The sequence below is a fragment of the Vanellus vanellus genome, assembly GCF_965231255.1.
Source record: "Vanellus vanellus genome assembly, contig: HAP1_SCAFFOLD_2257, whole genome shotgun sequence".
NCBI classification, from domain to species: domain Eukaryota; kingdom Metazoa; phylum Chordata; class Aves; order Charadriiformes; family Charadriidae; genus Vanellus; species Vanellus vanellus.
This window is the reverse complement of record NW_028128329.1, coordinates 1-14164: the sequence shown is the minus strand read 5'-3', so window position 1 is coordinate 14164 and position 14164 is coordinate 1. Positions and strand designations below refer to the sequence as shown.

The 14164-nt window shown below is 68.0% G+C and overlaps 2 protein-coding genes across 2 annotated transcripts; both read right to left on the bottom strand.

Annotated features, from left to right (window-relative positions):
- Positions 1 to 784: 784 nt before the first annotated feature.
- ABHD16A (abhydrolase domain containing 16A, phospholipase) lies at positions 785 to 9985 on the bottom strand. Its single transcript, XM_082500483.1, has 19 exons — positions 9854 to 9985; positions 9645 to 9701; positions 8924 to 8990; positions 8533 to 8619; positions 8325 to 8410; positions 7634 to 7710; positions 6863 to 6967; positions 5897 to 6011; positions 5707 to 5808; positions 5527 to 5590; positions 4839 to 4888; positions 4599 to 4722; positions 3605 to 3709; positions 3443 to 3506; positions 2668 to 2724; positions 2482 to 2544; positions 1787 to 1863; positions 1522 to 1621; positions 785 to 1050 (listed from the first exon to the last, which is right to left on the bottom strand). The coding sequence occupies exons 1-19, from the start codon at positions 9968 to 9970 to the stop codon at positions 900 to 902; spliced, it is 1668 nt and encodes a 555-aa protein (XP_082356609.1). The 5' UTR covers positions 9971 to 9985; the 3' UTR covers positions 785 to 899.
- Positions 9986 to 11353: 1368 nt separating this feature from the next.
- Positions 11354 to 14058, bottom strand: CSNK2B (casein kinase 2 beta). Its single transcript, XM_082500482.1, has 7 exons — positions 13995 to 14058; positions 13750 to 13833; positions 12755 to 12857; positions 12548 to 12663; positions 12358 to 12433; positions 11658 to 11847; positions 11354 to 11555 (listed from the first exon to the last, which is right to left on the bottom strand). The coding sequence occupies exons 1-7, from the start codon at positions 14040 to 14042 to the stop codon at positions 11465 to 11467; spliced, it is 708 nt and encodes a 235-aa protein (XP_082356608.1). The 5' UTR covers positions 14043 to 14058; the 3' UTR covers positions 11354 to 11464.
- Between the last annotated feature and the right edge of the window lie 106 nt (positions 14059 to 14164).

Here is a 14164-nt window from a genome sequence, read left to right as displayed (position 1 = left end):
CCTTAAAACCCCCTCCCCCCCCCGGACCCCTCCCCCAACTCCCACCCAACCCCCCCCCCCCCCGCACCCCCAGCATTGGGGGAGGGGCACTGGCAGCCCCCGTAAGTTGGGGGAGGGGCAGAGGGAATCCCCCCCCAATAGATGCACAGAGTTGGGGGGGGGGGATCAATAAGACCCCCAAAATCCCCAATTTCCCCAAAGCAGAACCACAGCACATGGGGGGGGGGGGGGGGGGGGAGAGGGGCACAACCCCACCCCATCACCCCACCCCTGCGCCCCCTCCCCCACTGGTGACACCACCTGATTTTGGGGGGTTACATACCCCTCCCCCCCCCCCCCCCCCCGCCCAATTCGGGGGTGTAGCATAGATGGGGGGAGGGGCCACATGTAGCAGCCGCCCCTCCCCCCCCCTTATTTTTGGCTTTGCTGAACAAAGGCCCCGAATTCCCCATCGCCCCTCCCCCACCCCTTCATTACGCTGCAAATATTTTTAAAAAAAAGCAATTATTTTTTTTTAATTAAGGGGGGGGGGGGCGGGAGGGGCGGCGTGCGGGGAGGGGGGGTCGGGGGTGGGGGAGGGGCGTCACAGGGCCCACGGGAGGCGGAAGGCGTGGGGGGGAGGGGCGTGCAGTGCGTCGCGTCGAAGTTCTGAAGGTGCTTCTTGGGCCTGAGGGGGGGAGGGGGCGGGGGGGGGAGAGGGGGAGGGGGCGTCAGGGGCCGCCCCTCCCCCCCCCCCCCCCCCCCGAAATAACCACCACCACCCCCCCAGACCCCTCCCCCCACCGACAGCCTGAAAACCCCCTCCCCCCACCCAAATAAAGGAGTCCGGGGAGGGGGCGGGGCTTTGGAGGGAGGGGGCGGGGCTTGGGGAGGGGCGGGGCTGGGAGGAGGGGCGGGGTTTAGGGGTGGGGTTTGGGACGGGCGGGGTTTGAGGGAGTGGGTGGGGCTTGAGGAGGGAGGGGGCGGGGTTTGGGAGGGAGGGGTGGGGTGGGCGTGTCCTCACCAGGAAGAGCGCCAACTGCCGCCGCCCCTCGGGGGCCATGTCCTCGCCTGGGCGGGGCAATGGGGGGGTGGGTTAGGCAAAGGGGGCGGGGCCAAGGAAGTGGCCACCACCTTCCCCTCTCCACCGTCATTGGCTGAGCCCCCACACGCTCCCATTGGCCACCGCCTGTCTGCCTCCGCCCTCATTGGCCGCCTGCCACGCCCACAGCTCCCCATTGGCTGCCCACCACGCTCCCGGCTTCCTATTGGTTGCCCGCTATAGCCCTGAACACCCCATTGGTCACCTACCACGCCTTTCTCTCCTCATTGGCTCCCTGCCACACCCTCGGCTCCCCATTGGCCAGCTGCCCCACCCATGGATCTCTGCTGGCCACGCCCCTGGCTTTCCATTGTCCACCCGCCACACCCATTTCTCCTCACCGACCACGCCCCATCTCCCCATTGGCTACCCACCATGCCCCAGTCTCTACCCTGCCCCGCCCCCTCCCCCGGCCCCGCCCTGCCCCCCCATTGGCTGACCGAGGCTCCAGGGGAAGGGCGGGTCCCGGTCGGCGGCGAATGCGCTGAGCACCGCCCCACACCACTGCTCGTCCACGGGGCACCTCCCCCCGCACCGCGCCTGGGGGCGGGGCTCCGTCAGGGCGGGGCACCATGGGGGCGGGGCATGTCTCCGCCCCGCCCATCTGCCCCTCCCCCGTCCCAGAGGATTTGGGGGTGGGGGAAGGGGAGGAGGGGATCCCCCCTCTGCAGGGTGGGGCAGGGCGGGGCGGGGCGTGGGCCTTACTCTCCTCGCTGGGCGTGGCTGCCTCCAGCCACTCCCGCACGATGGCCACACCCTCATCCGCCATCACCTTTGGGTACCTATGGGGGGGGGGGGGGGGGGAAGGGCGTCAGAAGCCCCTCCGGGGACTCCCCACCCCCCCGAACCCCCTCAGGACCCCCCGAACCCCTCCAGGGCCCCCCCAGAGCCCCCCAAATCCCCCCCACCCCTCCCAACCCCCCCCAGGACCCCCCAACCCCACTGAGGACCCCCTCAAGACCCCCAAGATGCCCCCAAGTTCCCCCCCCAAACTCTCTCTGACCCCCCCATACCCCTCAGGACCTACGAGGACCCCCCAAACTCTCCAGGACCCCCCCCAAACCCTCCCAACCCCCCTGAGGACCCCCCAAAACCCCCCCACCCCTCCCCCCCCCCAGGACCCCCCCAAAACCCCCCAGGACACCCCAAAACCATCCAGGACCCCCCCAGAACACCCCAAAACCCTCCAGGAGCCCCCCAGGGCCCCCCCAAAACCCCCCCGGACACCCCAACACTCTCCAGGACCTCCCCAAAACCCTCCAGACCCCCCCAAACCCTCCAAGACCCCTCAGAACCCCCCAAAACCCCCCAGGACACCCCAAAACCCTCCAGGACCCCCCCAGGGCCCCCCCAAACCCCCCCAGGACACCCCAAAAACCCCCCGACTCCCCCAGACCCACCGGTGCTGCAGCAGCTTCAGCAGCAGATCGTTGCCGCGGTTGGACGCGATGTCATCGGGGACCCTGAAGGGGGGGTGACAGCGCCATGAGGGGTCCCCACTCTCTGGGGGGGGTCCCCACTCTCTGGGGGGGGGTCCCCAGTGTCTGGGGGGGGGTCCCCACTCTCTGGGGGGGTCCTGAGCTCACGTGGTGGTGATGATCTCGTCCCTCATCCTCCTCACCAGCAGCACCGGGCCCTGGTACCTGGGGGGGGGGGGGAGAGAAAAAGGGGGGGCTGTGGGGGGACCCCCACATCGGGGAACCCCCCCCGGGGGCCGGGGGCGTGCGGGGGGGTCCCCAAAAGGGATTCTGGTGGGGGAGAACCCCCCCAGAGACGAGAAATGTGTTTGGGGGGGGTAAAAAGAGACTGGGGTGTGTGGGAGTCACTGGGGGGGGCACACAAAGGTCGGGGGGGCCCCGAAAAAGGCCCCACAAGTTGGGGGGGGACCACAGGGCTTTGGGGGGTCCCCAGAAGAGAACCAGAGCTCTGGGGGGGTTCCAGAGGTGTGGGGGGTCCCCAAAAGGGACCCACAAGTCTGGGGGGGGCCGCGAGGGTTTGGGGGGGTCCCCAAAAAGGACCCAATGGTTTGGGGGGGTCACCAGGGGCCCCGGGGGTTCAGAAGCCCCCCCAGAAGGGATCCAGGGGTTTGGGGGGGTCCCCAAAAGGAACCCGGGGGTCGGGGGGGGCACAGGGGGTCCCAGAGATCTGGGGGGGCCCTAAAGAGACTCAGGGGGTTGGGGGGGGTCCCGAAAAGGGACCCAGAGGTTTGGGGGGGCCGCAGGGGGGCCGCAGAGATACGGGGGGGGGGGGGGCAGAAGGCACCCCGGGGTCTGGGGGTCTCCCAGGCGTCCAGGGGGTCCCCAAAACCACCCCAGAGGTTTGGGGGGGGTCCAAAATTTGGGGGGGGGGGGGGATAAATACCTGCAGAGCTGTTCGGCGTTGTTGAGGTTGAGGTGTTCTCTCACCGTCCGCGTCACCAGGTCCCCTGCGGGGGGAGGGGGGGGGAGGGGGGGATTAACGAGGCGGTGGTTAACGAGGGGGGGCCGGGGGGGCCGGGGGGGGCCGGGGGGGGGGGGCACTCACGCCAACTGCGGGGCAGCACCTTCAGGGCCAAAGGCACCAAATCGTCGAAGGAGGCGTCGAGCACCAACGCGCCCACCTCGGGGTAGGACATGGCCGCCCACGTGGCTGCGGGGGGGCGGGGGGGGGCCGGGGGGGTGAGGGGGTTTGGGGGGGGCGGGGGGGGGGGCACCGGGACCCCCAGATCCGGGGGGGGCCCCTCCCGACCCCATCACCCCCCCCCCGACCCCACAGAATCTCCTGATCTGCCCCAAATCAGCGCCGGCTGTCGCTCGGTCTGCGGTGCCCCCCCCCCCCAGTACCCCCCCAGTGCCTCCCAGTAACCCCCAGGACCATCCCAGTGCCCCCCCACCCCACCCAGTGCCCCCCAGTACCATTCCACCACTGCACAGTGCTTTTACCAGTGCTCTAAATCCCCTCCCACTGCCCCCCCGCTCTGAACCAGTACCCCCAGTGCTTCCCAATACCATCCCAGTGACCCCCACCCCCACCCAGTGCCTCCCAGTACCACCCCAGTGCCTCCCTGTGCTCACCCAGAACCCTGAATTCTCTCCCAGTGCCTTCCCAGTGCCTCCCAGTACCCTGAATCCCCTCCCAGTACCACCCCAGTGCCTCCCAGTACCCTGAATTCCCTCCCAGTGCCTCCCAGTACCATCCCAGTGCCTCCCTGTGCTCACCCAGAACCCTAAATTCTCTCCCAGTGCCTCCCAGTACCGAGTCCCCTCCCAGTGCCTCCCAGTACCACCCCAGTGCCTCCCTGTGCTCCCACAGAACCCTGAATTCTCTCCCAGTGCCTTCCCAGTGCCTCCCAGTACCCTGAATCCCCTCCCAGTACCACCCCAGTGCCTCCCAGTACCCTGAATCCCCTCCCAGTGCCTCCCCGTGCTCCCACAGAACCCTGAATTCTCTCCCAGTGCCTTCCCAGTGCCTCCCAGTACCCTGAATCCCCTCCCAGTACCACCCCAGTGCTTCCCAGTGCCCCCCCCCGCCCCGGTACCGGTGAAGCCGCCGATGGACCAGGCGTAGAGGACGATGTCGCGGGGGGGGAAGCGCAGGTGCTGCAGCGCGTACCGCATCACCACGTCCATGGCGTTGGCTTCGCTCTGCGGCAGCGGCACCCCCTGGGGGGGGACGGGGGGGGTCACAGGGACAGTCGGGGGGGGGCTCCCCCCAGCCTGGGGTGCCCCAAAACCACCGGGATCCACCCCAAAAGAGCTGGAGGGGGAGGGGGACTCACCGTGCTGCCGGCGAAGCCGGGGTGGTTCCAGCCCAGGACGGAGTAACCGGCTGAAGGGGGGGACCGGGGGGGGGAAATGTGGGGGGTCACCCCCGCTCCTGGGGATGGATCAGCCCGGGGACCCCAACAAGGGAGCGGAGCCAAGCAGGGACCCCCAAAAGCAGAGTTTCCCCCCCAAAAATGGGAATGGGGAGGCCCTGCGGGGCCAGGGGGTTGCTCTGTGGGGCTGGGGGGTCCCTATGGGGCAGAGAGGGGCTCCTGCGGGGCTGGGGGGGTCCCTGTGGGGGGTCCCTGTGGGGCTGGGGGGGGGCCTGTGGGGTAGAGAGGGGTCCCTGTGGGGCAGTGGGGGGTCCCTGTGGGGCAGTGGGGGGTGTCTGTGGGGTAGAGAGGGGTCCCTGTGGGGCAGAGACGGGTCCCTGTGGGGCTGGAAGGGGTCCCTGTGTGGTAGAAAGAGGTTCCTATGGGGCTGGTGGGGGTCCCTGTGGGTCTGGGCCCCTCCCTGTGGGGCTGGGGAAGTCCCTATGGGGCTGTGGGGGGTCTCTATAGGGTAGAGTGGGGTCCCTGTGGGTCTGGGGGGGGGTCCCTGTGGGGCAGAAAGGGGTCCCCATGGGGCTGGTGGTCCCCGTGGGGCAAAGAAGGGTCCCCGTGGGTCTGGGGGGGGTCGCTATGGGTCTGGGGGGGTCCGTACCCTCCAGGGGGGTGGACAAACACCCGACTTCGTAGAACCCGGCGTTGCCCTCACAGCAAATCACCTGCGTGGGGGGGGGAACGACACACGGACACACACAGAAACATTTTGGGGGGGGTCAGGACCCCTCCCCCACCCCGTAGCCCCTCCCCCCGCCCCCCCCGCCCCTCCCCCCCTCACCAGGGTGCTGCCGCGGGGGTCGGGGCCGCGGCGGCGGTCGACGAACATGGTGTCGATCTCGTTGCCGTCGCACGCCAACAGCTTGGCCCGCTGCCCGCCGCACTGCCGGGGGGGGCAGAGAGGGTGGAGCTTAACGGGGCGGGGCTCCATGGGAGGGCGGGGCCGGGGGCGTGGGAGGGCGGGGTCTCACCTCCTCCACCAATCGCGCCTGTCCCTGCAGCAGCACGGGCAGCAGCGCCTTCTGCAGCAGCCGCACCGAGCCCGGGAACAGCATCCGCCGGCCCAGCGTGTGGGCTAGCAGCAGGCTAGGGGGCGGGGTCAGCGAGGCCCCGCCTCGCCCTTGGGGGCGGAGCCTCGCAGAAGCCACACCCCCGTCTCCCTCCTACCCCCCCCCCCCATGGGAAATGGCACAACCACACACGGACAGAGAACACACAGGACTCTCGTGGGGGCGGGGTCAGGGAGGGCTCCGCCCACAAAGGGGTGGGGTTCGCATAAGCCACCCCCCCCCCCCCGGAGGAGGAGGGGCCTCAACCATAGGGAGGGGGAGGGGGCACAGGTGGGAGGATCCTGGGGGTGTGGTCAGGGGAAGGCTCCACCCACATAGGGGGTGTGGCCTCGCAGAAGCCCCGCCTGCCCCCAGCAGACGGTAGGAGTGGGGTGGGGATAAACACTGCTCTATCGGGGCGGGGCCAGCGCAGGCACCGCCCCCAAGGGGGTGTGGCCCTGTAACAGCTCTGCCCCACAGGGGGTGGGGCCCCGCGGTAGCCACACCCCCCGGGGTGGGTGTGGCCGAGTGTATGGGGGGTATAGGGTTCACAGGGGGGTGGGGTCAGGTCAGGCTCCGCCCACACAGGGGAGGGGCGTCATGGCAGCTCCACCCTCAGTAGAAAAGGGGGCGGGCAATACTCCCTTGGGGGCGGGGTCAGGGCTCCACCCACCTCCCAGGGGCGGGGTCAGGGCTCCACCCCTCCTTTCCTTGCAGGCGGGGCCACCACCCAGAAGCTCCACCCCTCCTCCCTTGGGGGTGTGGCCAGGGCCCCCCCACCCCCTCCCTCCACACCCACCACCACACCAAGGCCCCCCCTCAAGCCCCGCCCCCTCAAGCCCCACCCAAGCCCCGCCCCTCGAAGCCCCGCCCCCAAGCCCCGCCCACCTGGCCAGCTGGCAGGGCAGCTTGCGCAGGGCCCCCAGCAGACCCCGGGGGGCTCCTCGGTGCCGGGGGGGGGCGCGCAGCAGGGGCACGTCCCGGGAGCCCCCCCTGCCGAGGGACGAGGGGTCAGGGGGGGTGGGGGGTCCGTGAGGGTTCAGGGGGGGCCCCGGAGGGTTTTGGGGGGGGTCCCAGGGGTCGGGGAGGGCCCCAAGGGTCTGCGGGGGTCCCTGGGGGGGTCTTTGAGGGTCCGGGGGGGTCCCCAGAGGGTTTTGGGGAGGAGATCCAAAGATGAGAAGGGGCCCTCAAGGGTCTGGGGGGTCCCCAGGGGGGTTTGGGGGGCTCCTAAGGGATCTGTGAGGGTGCGGGGGGGGTCCCCAAAAGGTTTTGGGGGAGGTCCCAGAGGTGAGGGGGGGCTCAAGGGTCTGGGGGGCTCCCCTGGGTGTTTGGAGGGGTCCCGGGAGGGTTTTGGGGAGGTCCAGGGAGTCTGTGAGGGTCCAGGGGGGGTCCAGAGGGTTTGGGGGGGCATCCCAGAGGTCGGGGGGGGGCCCAGGGGTGTGGGGGGGGTCCCTGGGGGGGTGGGGGGGTCTCAGGGGTGTCCCCAAGGTCTACAGAGGGGGTATAGGGGGGTCCCCAGGGATCGGGGGGGGGGCTTTGGGGGAGGCCTGGTGGCCGGGGGGGTCCCAGGGGGTTCCAGGGGTCGAGGGGGGTCCCTGGGGGTCTGGAGGGGTCCCCGGGGGGTTTGGGGGGGTCCCCGGGGGGGCGGGGGGGGCTCACCAGGGGGCGCCGGCGCTGTCCCAGCGGAAGTCGATGGGCCAACTGCGGAAATCGAAGGTGTAGTGGGCCAGTTTGCGCTGCGGGGGGGGGGGGGGAGGGCAAAAGTGGGGTGAGGGACCCCCCAGAACACCCGGGGGGTTCCCCAAAACACTGAGGGGATTCTTGACATTCCTGGGGGGGGTCCCCAACTATCCAAGGGGGTCTCTGACCCTTGGGGGGGGTCAGCAAAGTCTCCGGGGGGGTCCCCAAAATGCCCAGGGCGGGTCCTGATGTTCCTGGGGGGGCATAGCACCCTGGGGGGGTCCCCAACACCCCGAGGGGGTCCCCAACACCCCGTAGGGGGGCTCTGACACCCAGAGGGGATCCCCAGAACCCCGGGGGGGGTCTCCAGCACCCTGGGGGGGTCCCTGACACCCATAGGGGGGCCCCCAATGCCAATGACACTCTGGGGGGAGCCCCAACACCCGGGGGGGGTCTGTAGCACCCTCGGGGGGCCCCTGACACTCTGGGGGGGGTCTCCAACCCACCAGGGAGGGTCTCCAACACCTGAGGGGGGATCCTCAGCACCCCGGGGGGGGTCCCTAGCCACTGGGGGGGGGTCCTGACACCCCTTGGGGGGTCCCATCACCCGGGGGGGTCCCCAACACCCCGGGGGGGGTCCCCAACACCCCGGGGGGGGCCCGCAGCCCACCTTGACCTCGGGGGTGCCCAGGCGGTGGCTGTCCTCCAGCACCGAGATGAACTCCACGTACTGGGGGTTGCTCCAGCGGCCGATGCCTGGGGGGAGGGGGGGATTGGGGGGGGGGACAGGGGCGATGGCACACGAGGGGGGGCGCTGCCGGGGGTCCCAGATGCCCGGGTGGACCCCCCCCCCCCCCCCCGCCCCCCGCGGGCCTCACCTCGCAGACACGCCACCCCCGCCAGCAGCAGCATGACGGTGGCGGCGCAGTGGGACAGCGGCACCACACGTGACATCGTCAGCAGCCCTGGGGGGGGGGGGGGGGACGGACAGACGGACGGACGACACACAAAGCGGGGGGGTCACAAGGAGGGGGGGACACAGGGGAGGGTCAGGGACCCCGGCGGCACCGCCCCCCCCCAACCTGACCTTGACACCCCCCGGCCCCCAACACCCCCCAAAATATCCCCATTTCCCCCCAGATACCACCCCTGTCCCCTCCCAAACCAACCCAGAACCCCCCAAAAAAAGCCGGAGCCCCCCCCCAACCCCAGATAAACCCCACCCCCACCCAAAGGCCCCGCCCCCCCAAGCCCCGCCCCCAGCCCCACCTTTGCGGTACAGGTAGAAGACGGCCAACGGCGACGCGTAGTAGGAGATGGACCACAGCACCGAGGCCTGCGGGAGCCCCCCCCAGCGTCACCCCACAACCCAGGGGGGCCCTGGGGGGTGTCCCCGTTGCGGGGGGGGGTCAGGGCCCATATGAGGGGGCTGAGGGGGGGGCTGAGTCCATAGGGGGGGTCGCAGAGTCCCGGAGGGGGTCACAGGGTCCATAGCGGGTGTCTGGGGGGGTCCCCGGATCTAATGGGGGGGGGGGGGGGGCCTGGGGTGAGGTCTCAGAGTCATGGGGGGGTCTCAGGTCCTATAGGGAGGGCCTGGGGGGGTCCCGGGGTCCGTAGCAGCAGTCTGGGGGGATCCCCAGATATATCGGGGAGGGGGTCCCAGGTCCCATAGAGGGGGCCTGGGGGGGTCCCAGGGTCCATAGCAGGAGTCTGGGGGGGTCCCTGGGGGGGGCCATTTGCGGGGGGGGGTCCCAGGTCCCATGGGGTGGGGCTGGGGCAGGTCTTGGGATCCATAGTGGGGGGCTGGGGGGGTCCCCGGGGCCATGGGGGGGGTCCCAGAGCAGAGGGGGGGGGTCGGGGGGGCGACACCCCGTGTCCATGGGGGGGTCCCGGAGTCGGGGGGAGGAGTCCATGGGGGGTGTCCCTGACACTGAGAGGACACCGTAGGACGGGGGGAGGGGGCACAGGGGACCCCCCGCCCCTCTCTCACCAGCGCCAGGACACTGTCCGTGTGCTTCTCCAGCCCCCGCGGCTGATAGTACGAGCCCTGCGGGGGGGTGAGGGGGTGTCACGGTCACCGGTGGGTCCGTTTTCCCCACACACACCCCCCTCCCGCCCCCCCCCGCCGCCATCTTGTCGCCGTCGCTATGCCAACGCCCCCCCCCCACCACACACAGCCCCCCCCCACCCCGCGCTCACCCAGGCCGGTTCCCCCCGGCTCCCCCCGGCCCCCGCCGCCGCCCCCGGCCCGGTCCCCCGCGGGCGGTGGACCAGGTAAAGCCGCGGCCCGAGGACGCAGCTCAGCAGCTTCGCCATGGCGGCGGCGGCGGCGGCCGGAAGCCGGAAGTGGAAGCAGCAGGGCGGGACTTTCGGCCGCGCTACGGCGGCCTGCGGGGGGCGGAGCTTCCGTCGCCGGAGGGGCGGAGCCCGCGCTGTCATGGCAACGGGGGGGGGGGGCAAGATGGCGGCGTTGCCGTGGTGACGGGGGGGGGGTCAAACCCACTATAAATTGACCTAAAATCAGCCAGAAATGGCCCGAAAGTCACCAAGCCAGGCCAAAACGCGCCCCTAAAACAGCTCTAAGGGCCCCAAAACAGCTCGAATTGACCGCAAAACTGCTCATAACGACCTCAAACGGTCCCAAATTCGCTCAAAACCAGTCCAAACCGCCCCAAAACGGCCCCAGGTTGTCTCCACGTACCCCAAACCAGCTGAAATTGCCCCCAAACTGCTCCCGCGTGCCCCCAAATGGAGCAAAATGCCCTCAAAACGCTCCAATTTGCCCCCACGGAACCCAAAGCGCACCAAAACCTGCCCAAAGTGCCCCAAAATACTGCAGTCCAAAACGCCACAAAATCAGCCCAATCCCACCCCAAACCTGCCTTGAATTGTCCCAAAACGCCCTCAAACCCGCTTGAACGGATGCCAAGACTGCCCTGAATGCCCCCAAACTGCCCAAATTGTTCCCAAACCAGCCTCAAATGCCCCCCAAATCAGCCCGAAATGCCCCAAAACACACTAAACAACCCAAAATATCCCCAAACCTGCCCAAAATTGGCCCCAAACCAACTCAAGTTGCCCCCAAACTTGCCCTAAACACCCCAAACCCACCCAAATTGCTCCAAAACCTGCAAAAAACATCCCTAAACTTACCCAAAACGCCCCCAAACTGCCAAAATGGCCCCAAAACCACCAAAATGCCCCAAATTTTACCCAAAATGCTCCTAAAGCACCCCAAAACCTGCCCAAACGCTCCAAAACCACCCAAATTGCCTCAAAACGCGCCCAAACCAGCCATAAACCTACCTGAAACGCCCTAAACCAGTATAAATTGGCCCCAAACACCAAAGTGCTCCAAAACCCCCCAAAATGCCCCCAGAAGTGCCCCAAAACCACCCCAAATTTTCCCACAATGCCCCCTAAACACCCTAAATTGCCCCAACACCACCAAAACACCCGAACCCGCCCCGAAAGCACCTAAATTGCCCCCCAGCCTGTCAAAACCACCCCCAAACTGCCCGAAAATGCCCCAAAACTCCCTAAATCGCCCCAAGAGCGCTCAAATTGCCCCAAACCCCCCAAAACCCACCCTGAATCTTGCCGAAAATGCCCCACCCCACCCCCCGCCAAAACCCCAGGCTCCCTCTGATCCCTCCCCACCACCCCGTCCTCCATTTCCCAATCACCATTTTCACTCCGTTTCTCGAATCTCTTTATATTTTGGGCAAAATAAAGGCAAAAAACAACGAGTTTGGGGGCTGGGGGTGGCCGTGGGGGGGCTGGGGGGGCACGGACACGTGTCCCCCCCCCTCAGCGGATGGTCTTCACGGGGCTCTTGAAGTTGCTGGCGGCCTGGAGCTGCAGCTGGTAGGCCATGGGGTGGATCTTGAAGCCGTAGAGCCTGCCGTCAGTAGGTTCCAGAATTAACAAAGCCAAAAACGCATTTTTCAACCGCTTTCTAAGGTTTTTTGACAGAGTTTTTTTTCGGGGGAGGGGGTCTGACCTGGGGACGAACTGGTTGGCGGGGCGTTTGGGGCGATATTCGGGGTGCACCATGAAGAGCATGTGGGGGAAACCGGTGCCGAAATAAGCGCCGTCGGTGTGGTGGTGGCGGGAGGATTTGGGGGTGTAGACGTCCATACATTTGGGGCAGTACAGCTTCACCATCGCCTCCCCCGGGATATCCGACAGCCCTGGGGGGGGCGGATACGGGTGTCTGGGAGGGTCTCAAGACATCCGGCCGCCCCCTAACCCCAACATCGGCTGATTTTACCCCATTTCCCCCCTGGACCCAACCGCTCGGGCGCCACTGGGGTCTGGGCACCCCCCCAAGAAATGACCCAAATGTTCGGAACCCCCAACCCCTCCCCAGACCCCCAAGTTCCTCTCCCCCCACCCCCCAAAAAGGCATCCGGGACCCCCCCCAAGAGGCCCCCAATCCCCCGGGACCCCCCCCAGAGGGCTCCCAGTCATCCAGGACCCCCCCCAGCCCTCAACGCCCCCAAGACCCCCCCAGGAGAACCCACATCCCCCCCCAAAAGAGCACCCAGACATCCGTTACCCCCCCCATACTCCCCCCAAACCCCCTCCCCGCTCTCCCCAGTGCACCCAGTCACCCCAGACCCCCCCAAAGTGACCCCTAAACGTCCAGGACCCCCCCCCAACATGTCCCGAGACCCCCCCCCCGCCCCCCCCCCTCATACCAATGGGCAACATGGGCTGATTCTCGCAGTAGACGCGGGGGCAGTACCCGAAATCCCCCTGTTGGTATTTCTCCAGCTTTTTTGGGGGGGAAAATAAAACATAAAAAGGGGGTCGAGGAGTCTCTACACGCCCGGGGAGGGGGCGGGAGGGGGGTCATTTTGGGGGGCGGGGGGGGGGGGGGCCACCCACCATCTGGGCGATGCCGCGGTTGGTGAGGATGTACCGCGCGTGGATCAGCCCGTAGAGCATTTCGGCCGCTTGCTCGATCAGGTCGCTCTGGTTGGGGTTGTCCTCCAGCTCCTCGTCTGTTTTTTGAAGGGAATATATAAAAAACGGGGGTTCAGGGGGGTGCGGAGCCCCCCCAACCCCCCCCCAGTCTCCCCCACGGGGCATTACCGGGCTCCAGGTCGAGGATCATGTCCAGCGCCTGTCGGTAGTGCGGGACCTGTTCGTTCAGCCCCGTCAGGTTGAATTTGTCCTGGATGTAATCCTCGTCCACCTGAAAAGGGAATGGGGGGGACACCCAGGCGTTGGGGACCCCCAAATCCCCCCCCCCAAAGGGACCCGGGGTCCAGGAACCCCCCCACGGGCCGCCCAAGTGTCTGGGACCCCCAATTCCACCCCAAAAAGCACCCAGATATGCGGGATCCCCCTCCAAAAAAAGGAATACAGATGTGCAGGACCCTTCCATAACCCCCCCAAAAAAACACAGGAATTCAGGATCCCCCCAACCCCCTAAAAAAAGGGATCCAGGCAGCCGGGAACCCCCCAGAAAAGACCCAGGGCTTGGGGAACCCCCCCAAAAGGAACCCAAAACTTCAGGAATCCCCCCCAAAAGCGACCCAGGAGTTCGGGAACCCCCTCCAAAAAGGACTCGAGATTTCAGGAACCCCCCAAAAAGGGACCCAGACGCTGGGACTCCCCCTACCCCCCCCAAAAGGAAACGACCCAGGAGTTCAGGACCCCCACGAAAAGGGGACCCAGGTGTCGGGGACCCCCATATTCCCCCCAAAAAGAGACCCAGGACTTCGGGACCCCCCTGAAAAAGGGACTCAGGAGTTCAGGACCCTGCCGACCCCCCCCAAAAAGGGACCCAGGCCCCCGGGTACCCCCTTAAAAAGGTCCCGGGACTTCAGGAACACCCCCAAAAGTGACCCAAGAGTTCAGAAATCCTTTCAAAAAGACCATAAGACTTCAGAAACCCCCCCAAAAAGGACCCAGAACTTCGGGACGGCTCCAACACCCCCAAAAAGGGACCCAGTGCCCGGGAACCCCCCAAAAAGGGACCCAGGAGTTCAAGACCCCCCCCAACCCCCCCCAAACAGGGGCCCGGGCGTGCGGACAGGGCGGGGGGAGGCCCGAAGACAGGCGGGGCCACCCCCGGCCCCCACCTCGCAGAAGAACTCGTTGCCGCGGAGGCCGCAGAACCAGGAGATCCACGACACCTCCTCGGAGCTGCTCATGGTCCCGGGGGGCTGCGGGGGGGGCGGAAAATGGCGGCGGGGGGGGGAGAAATAGCGGCGGGTGAGGCCCGAGCGGTCACCCCCACCCACCCCCCGCTCCGAGAGACGCCGAACGCCCCCCGGAGCGCCCCCCGGAACCCCCCAACCCCCCCCCGGGACCCCCTCGCCCTCACCGCGGCTCTCAGGGGCGATCCGGGCCCGGTCCTCCCCGCACCGCGCATGCGCCGCCGCGGGGCACGCCGGGAGAGGGCGGGGCGCGCCCCGGCCACGCCCCCTGCCCCGCTATACCACGCCCCTTCGCGCCAAACCACGCCTCCGCCTCGCCAAACCCCGCCCCCTCCTC